Source organism: Eucalyptus grandis, chromosome 3 (assembly GCF_016545825.1).
Source record: "Eucalyptus grandis isolate ANBG69807.140 chromosome 3, ASM1654582v1, whole genome shotgun sequence".
NCBI classification, from domain to species: domain Eukaryota; kingdom Viridiplantae; phylum Streptophyta; class Magnoliopsida; order Myrtales; family Myrtaceae; genus Eucalyptus; species Eucalyptus grandis.
The window spans coordinates 23257773-23265221 of NC_052614.1; the positions used below are offsets into that span (position 1 = coordinate 23257773).

The 7449-nt window shown below is 42.4% G+C and overlaps 2 protein-coding genes across 2 annotated transcripts; both read right to left on the reverse strand.

Moving 5' to 3' along the window:
- Positions 1 to 3079: 3079 nt before the first annotated feature.
- LOC104430984 (FRIGIDA-like protein 5) lies at positions 3080 to 5677 on the reverse strand. Its single transcript, XM_010043688.3, has 3 exons — positions 5382 to 5677; positions 3975 to 4514; positions 3080 to 3474 (listed from the first exon to the last, which is right to left on the reverse strand). The coding sequence occupies exons 1-3, from the start codon at positions 5647 to 5649 to the stop codon at positions 3320 to 3322; spliced, it is 963 nt and encodes a 320-aa protein (XP_010041990.2). The 5' UTR covers positions 5650 to 5677; the 3' UTR covers positions 3080 to 3319.
- Positions 5678 to 5750: 73 nt separating this feature from the next.
- LOC120291744 (trichohyalin) lies at positions 5751 to 6735 on the reverse strand. The gene is made up of 2 exons (XM_039309466.1): positions 5926 to 6735; positions 5751 to 5810 (listed from the first exon to the last, which is right to left on the reverse strand). Exons 1-2 carry the CDS (start codon positions 6733 to 6735, stop codon positions 5751 to 5753), a joined length of 870 nt encoding a protein of 289 aa, XP_039165400.1.
- Positions 6736 to 7449: the final 714 nt, after the last annotated feature.

The window sequence follows — 7449 nt, forward strand, 5'->3', positions numbered from 1 at the left end:
CCGCCACCGCCCGCCACCGTCGCCACCGCCGGCGCCGGTCCGGCGAGCTCGCCGGAGGCAAGCCCGGCCATCGGCGAGGCTCGGCCTCCCCGGATCGGGGCGAGGCCGAGCCTCGCCCGGTGGCCGGGCGGGCCTCGCCGGTGGCCGGGCGGGCCTCGCGAGGCGGGCGAGGCCTCGCCGGGGACTAGGCGGGGCTGGGCGAGCCTCGCGACGCCCGGCCCACCGGTGGCCAAGCGAGGCTCGCCCAACCCCACCGGTGGCCGGGCGAGGCTCGCCCGGCCCGCCCGGTGGCACAGCGGGCCTCGCCCAACCCCGACGAGGTCGGCTGGCCCCGGTGGGGCTCGGCCTCGCCAAATCGCTCGGCCGAGCCTCGGCTGGAGCTAGGCGAGCCTCGCCCCTGCCAGACGAGGCTCGGCCGACGAGGGCCCGCCTCGCCAGGGCGGCGACGCTCCGGTGAGGTCGCCAGAGCCGGAAGAAGAAGAAGAAGATGAGAAAAAGAAAAGAAAAAAAAAAAAGGAAAATGAAAAGAAAAAAATGAAAAAAAGAAAACAAAACAAAGGGAAAAAGTAAAAAAATTATTTAAAAATTAAAAAGAAATTGATTTGGAATAGAATTAATGAACACGGTACCAAACGCAATTCTATTCCAGAATCAGAAATTTTGGACAATTACCAAACGGCTTAAAATGCTTAGAATCGGTTCAGGGAACGGAATAAAAAAGAATCGGTTACGATCGAATCGGCTCCGAGAACAGAATCGTTACCAAACGCGCCCTTAGTATACCAATCAGGTGGGAGTTCGTATTCAAACCCAACATCTTTGGGGGGACATTATTCTTTTGCAGCTTTGAATGGCCGGGTCAATTTCAGAGGTTTGATATATATGATGAAGACAGGGACGTAGGATATTGCAAGCATAGGTGCCTTTGGAAGATATTTCCCAACGGTCCTTGTAGGCACGGCGATGTTGGCCAAGAGGCTGATGATTGTTTTCCATGGAATCCTCCTATACAATTAGGGAGAAAACCTCTTATTTGAATGTATAATAGAGAAAGACAAGGGTGTGAGCTAATACATTATAATTAAGATTCAATAAGATTCATATTCGTCATCTTTTAAATAAATATTCACACACATAAATGTGTTTCTCTTATAATTACTTTACCATCTCACTTTCGATTGGCTCTTCCTTTTGTGTCATTCTATTTGAACCTATTAGTTGTATCTCTTCTTATTTTTGTCAAAATGTTTCAATGTAAATCTTTTTTTAATAAAAGAAGGTTAATAAATGTCAAGCCGTGTTGATTTTGAATTTGTAACTTAATGTCTATATCAAGAATTTACACCCTTGAGTTCGTAAGTACGTAAAAACAAAATTCCAATATGAGAGCACTAAATTGATGGGAGACAATTTTGAGTTGATGGTATCTTAGGCCAATGATCTTGAAGTGATCCTAAAAGCAATCTGGCGACAAGTGATTTGCAATGGCCGGGGATCGGGTGTGGGCTACATGAGGGGTTCATCACATTCTTAACCTTACCAATTCCTTAAGAAATATACTGACATGGAGTAAAAAAAAAAATCCGTTTTCGGGGAGTGGAACAGTACAGTCATCCTTCTACGATAAGAGAACAATGGACCTATCTGTAGCAAATAAAAGAAAAAGACACCCCGACGGAATTGTTTAAGAAGTTCACATTGGCAGAGAAAACATCGATAATTGTAGCTTAAACAGAGAGAAATTATTGTCTACACGGTACAACGCTCGATTTCGATGGCAATGGACATGATAGGAGTAGCCTTCAATGTCACCTTGAAGAATCACTCAGTTGTAGTTTGCTCGGACTATACCGAAAGAAAATTTCTCGAATATATATATACTAGTGAAAATGCATTTATTCACAATTGAGGTTATCCTCTATCCAACATCCACTAAGTTGTATATTGATTGCGTTTGGCAGTCGGGATAAAATAAAATTTATCATTTTCTGCATTTAGTGCATGCTCAATACAAAATAAAGTAAGATATAAAGAGGATATAGACTAAATAAAATTATCCTATAAGGGAGGCGGAATAAAAGTGAATATGATTTCTAACCTCCATATCGGGAAAGTTCTTTTTCTTAAATGACAAACTTTTTAAATTAACAAAATCAACAAAATCAAAATTATACTTCAATATATAAATAATATTTGAATTCTAATATAATACAATTTTTTACTCTGCATTCTAATATAATACAATTTTTTTTTTTACTCTGCTTCTTTATTACTCTAATATTGCTTAGTTGTTTATATTAATTGCTTGAGCATCACTTGTGAACACTTTCACATGTCAGGGGAATTAGAAAAAAAAAATTGATGAAGATCGCATTTGCCTTTTCATATTAAAAAAAAAAAAGAAGTACTTAAACGGTATTAGTCTAATTTAAGGTAATTAAACTCCCATATTCAAAATCTCTTACTCGCAAGAGTAAGGCAAACTCTCACCGCATAGTTGACCTCCTAATCAGTCCTTTATAAGTTAGTAGCTACTGCGAAGAAAATTAAATTCAATAATTGAATGATGAAAAATTGTGATTTGTAGAGACCGAGAAGGCCCATGGTACTTGCTAGGCACAGGCGCCACCTTACCATGAAAATCAATTGCGCTTGCTTGATAATTTATCAACTTCCCTTGAAACATATCTCGTTTCCCTAGGGTAGCAATAAAATTTAAGATGTTATCTCACTATCTTAAAAAAAAAAAAATGTACTCGGAAAATTCAGTGAGAGAACCTTAATATTCTTCTTACTTGCTCTATTATGTAATTCTCAAATATGATCCTATTTTTATACATTCTCACTTGACTTGCCAACTCAAAGTAGGAAACCTACTCAAATTAAGAAACCTTCTCAAATTAAGAATTCAACTCCAAAATGAAAAGTATTCAACGATTTCTACTTGTCCGGATGTCAAACTACAAGTCTTATTCGGGTTTCAGAATTTCTGCTTGAACCGGATTTCTTTCACAGACTCAAACTCAAGACATGATTGAACAATATATATTAATTCGGCAATTCATTGTTTGAAGCATTCTGCAAAATTCTATAAATATTTAGTGAGAGCTTGCTAGGAAAGTCTGCAGACAAAAAGCACTAACTTGCTTGCCAAGCATGGGACAACACATGTTAGGAAACCTTTCTATACATTCTACTGGGAAAACAAGACCTATCGTCTATACATCCTGTACGTCATCAGCTCAAAATTTTCCATGGAAAACATATGGGATTTGTCTGGCAATACCAGGTGCATGAGTCAGCCACACATAGCTCCGGCCTACTTCCATCCTCCTTGACTGTTCATCTTGTTTTTACACTTACGTGCACAGGGTTGGGACTGTGAATCGATTGCTGGGTCACTAGCCGGACGTTTCTTCTCTCTGGGCAGTTGCTGATGGGCACTGGGGGGAGAGGCCGGTATGCTAGCTACCCCTGAAATAAGTTATTAAAAACCAGACAAGGTTCAGGGGGATTGTAAATGTAAAACAAGGCCATTTACACCCAGGCCAATAAGAAACACTAGGCATCCCCCAGCACACATATGGATGTGCCGTAACAATATTGCCTCTGAACTTTAAAGATCATTTCTACAGGCTCAATGATATCAAAGTTCACAGTGCTCAAGAGAGCAACTTACCTTGAAAAAGAGGATGGTCTACAATATAACATCACAACATGCTAAGAGCAAACAGCTAGACTTAAAGGGAAGGTTGGGTCCCATTAAAGGGGTTTGAAAACCCATGCTCCCATCCAATGCAACAATAGCACCACAACGGAAAACAGTAAAATTGCCGTTTGGCTATCTGAAATAGACTGTCCCACTTCCAGGATGATTTAATCTACATCACATACTGCCATCCTCAAGCAAAAGGGAAAAAAGTCACGATTTAGAGAGTCGCGAGACAGAAAAACAGATACTAAAGAAAATTTACCTGTAATCTCATTGACAAGACCAAGGGTCTGACCCAACAGAGGAACATCATTGAACAAAGAACGCAAATTGTATGCAGCCAAGAAATTCTGAAATGCCAAAACCTCCAAATCGCTTTTGGATTTATCAGACAGTTTGGCTTTCCATTCTCTTGCCAGCTTCATTGCTCCTTCTTTAACCTCATGTGTTATTGAAGGCGAAATTCTCACGAGCTGCTCTAACATGACAATTTGACTCCTCATGACAACTGTCTGCGAATTCACATCCTCAGTGTTTGAGTATTGAGTATAAGACCCCTCAATAACATCCAGAACAAGTTTTGCAGGGTCAGATGAGTTTTGCAGCGTATGTGAGATTTCTTTACATATCATAACATTCTCATTCGAAAGCTCAAGCTCAGTTTGGAAAAGCTGCGAATCATTTATAGCTAAGATAGTTGGTGATGGTGGATATTCAACAGAAGAATCATCTGCATTGTGCGCAGCATAATTTTCTGGTTTCTCAGTCTTTATTTGCCACTGTTGAATAGATCCAAAAGAACCTATCAAACACAATTCAACAGTTAAGAATCCGAACTGCCTTTATAAAGATGACAGCACCAAACGTGGTTTGCCATGAGGACTTTCAAATGACCAAGAAAAAAAAATTAAAGACTAAGGAAAGTCCAACTTTGAAAGAGAGGATACAATTGATCTCAAGTCTCAAATGCACAACAAGCATCATAAACAAGACAAAAAGTTCCAGCTTGCCAATTAAACATCTTTGGAGAAATTTTCTTTGAGCTGCTCCAACTATAGAACTTGACCTACAAGATGGTACTTTTGGAAAAAAGCAATATATATACATATATGTGATGCCAAAATAACATGAACCAGAGCATTTTGTCTGAACCCATATAAATGGATTTGGCATTTCAATCTAAAATATAGAAAAGAAGGGGTTGTAGAGGAACATTATTGGATCCATTTGGTCAACTTCAGAATACATTCCAAAGACAAGCTTACTTTGATCAAATTAGACATGAGTTAAAATTTATTAAATCAACAGAATGGACATTTAAACTTTATTTAATATAACATAAACAAGTGTTCGGTCAATGATATGAAATTGGATTTGGTGAAAAGTTGAACCTCAAGCAGAAAGTAGTCATTAGCATCCCCAAGATTTTTCATCGGATCAAATAGATAATTGGTGCTGTATATGCAATGCAAATAAGGGAAAAAAATGCAGAATGCCTCATCTCTCACAACTCAACATACAGAGCCATCACCATGTTTCAAAACCGTGCTTGCATAGAGAGACAAAAATTCACACGGCATGAATAATATTACAAAAACCAGGCATAATAAAATATACAAACTGGCAACAAGATTCAACATTTCAAGTCAATAGGTGCATCTCCACTTACCAGGTGGCACTGCCGAGGAATCAAGGACCTGGTGTGATTCCTGACAAGCAATTGTGCATTGAGAATTTTGACATGAAGCTAGAACAGGTCCATTTGTTAATGGGTGTTTCCATTTTTGAGCCACTACCCCAGAATGGACAGTAGTCCTCTCTCTTGACTCCATTTCCCTAGAGCACTTTTTGAATGACTTTGCAATTGAATCAAGCTGTTGCCGCCCCAATTCTAGCTCCATACATTGCACATTACACCGCTTCACCCAATTCGTCATATTTTCCAGTTCCCCCTCTTTGGATTTAAGCTTTCCAATAGATGTTTTGATCGACTCCAATTCGCTATCTTTCAGAGCAAGTTCTGCCAACCGCTCATTGATCAACCTGTTGATTTCCTCAGCCTCCTCTTTTTTGGATTTGAGCTCGCCTTTTTGCTCCTCTGTCAATATATTGACTGAATGAAGTTGACTCTCTTTAATCCCGATCTCTTTGGAACGCTCTTCGATGGATTTACAGATTCTTTTGAGTTCTCCCTCCTTCTCTTTGTGTTCAACTTGACAGTCATTTAAAGACTGCAACTTTCTGGCTTTCGCCAAGACCTCCTTATCACGCTCTTCAATCGTGCGATCCAGAATGCTCAGCCGCTTCTCACTCTCGTGATGCGCCTTGAGACTCTGGTCGAGCAGACTCTGCACCGTACTCAATTCCTCCCTTGTCGATTTAACTGACCTAGAGCACTCATCAAGAGAACGCTTCACCGAACCCAACTCCTCCACTTTCACATCAAGTTCCCGAGCATTTTTAACAAGCAAACTCTGCACCACCCGGACTTTCTTCTCCTTCGAGTCCAATTCCCGTCGCAGCGCCTCCACCACCTCCTTCTTCGAATCATAATCCCTGCGACATTTCTCAGCCAACTGCTCCAGAGAGCTCATCTCCTTCTTCTTGTCCCTCTTCAGCGAGATACACTCCCTAAGGGCCTTGCGCGTCGCAACCAGTTCACGCTCCTCCATCCTACGCTCCTCCCTACATTTCTCGAGCCGCTCCTCCGCCGACCTCAGGCCCATCTCCTTCCTCCGCACCTCCTCCTCGCGCTCCTCGACCCTCCGCAGCGCCGACCGCACCCCCTCCTCCCGCGACGCGACGTCGCGGGCTCGCTCCGCGAGCGACCTCTCGCCCTCCCGGAGCTCCTCGGCGCGGCGCTCGAGGGACACCCGCATGCCATCCAGGTGCCCCTCCAGGTCCTTCCACAGGAGCGTGAACGAGAGGAACGAGGACAACTCCGACTGCAGCCGCTCGTACGCCTTAGAGAGGATCTCCTTCTTCGACTCCGCAAGCTTCAGCTCGCCGGAGATTCCCTCCATCGGAGCACCAACACCGGAAAAAGCCACACCCGAAAGGAAAAACGAAACAAACCCACCTACAGACTAAGGGTTTGCGGAGGAGGGTACCCGCAGAAGTCGCACGACGAGGATCGAGGACGAACCTGGCGACTGGGGCGAGAGCAAATCCGGCATTGAAAGGAGAGAGCTTTTCTGTTCGGTGGCGAGGAAAGAGAAAAATGGAGGGAATACGAGAGAGCAGGGGAGCTGAGTCGGTTGAGTCGAGCGAGTTTTGAACGGCGAAAAGAAGCCCTCAGGTCGCCCGATATTGTACGGATACGGTGGGGGTGGATTTTTCTTTTTTGTATATATTTTTTCCATCCCGATCTATTTCTATTCTAAAGTTCACTCTTAACTTTTACTCTACTTTCATCCATGAGAATCGAAATCTTGAAACTAGATTGTTCTCACCTTAATCTCTGAAAATGTGAAGATTCAACTCTCATCTCTTCCGTTTATATTGAAAGGGTAGCCATTGAGGTAAATTCCCATAGTTCAGCGATGGGGTGGATTTGCGGGTTAAGATTTGCAAGGGTCACGCAGCCATAAATTTGGCTTTGGGGCTTTAAAATAAAGCAATCTTCAAAGGCTAATGAAATGTTTTCCACAAAAAATAATTTTCTCTTTGGATCTCGCCTATCGATTTAGATTTCAAAGCTCACCACCCAAAAGGCAGAGCAAAAGCGAGAGGGTCTC

Coding starts and splice junctions, on each gene's coding strand:
- LOC104430984 (XM_010043688.3), bottom strand. CDS start 5,649: ATGACGAATTGGGTGAAGCGGTGTAATGTGCAATGTATGGAGCTAGAA. Junction 4,515..5,381: donor TTCCTCGGCAGTGCCACCTG/GTAAGTGGAGAT, acceptor TGTGTTTGATAG/GTTCTTTTGGATCTATTCAA. Junction 3,475..3,974: donor TCTTGTCAATGAGATTACAG/GTAAATTTTCTT, acceptor AACTTATTTCAG/GGGTAGCTAGCATACCGGCC.
- LOC120291744 (XM_039309466.1), bottom strand. CDS start 6,735: ATGGAGGGAATCTCCGGCGAGCTGAAGCTTGCGGAGTCGAAGAAGGAG. Junction 5,811..5,925: donor AGTCTTTAAATGACTGTCAA/GTTGAACACAAA, acceptor ATATATTGACAG/AGGAGCAAAAAGGCGAGCTC.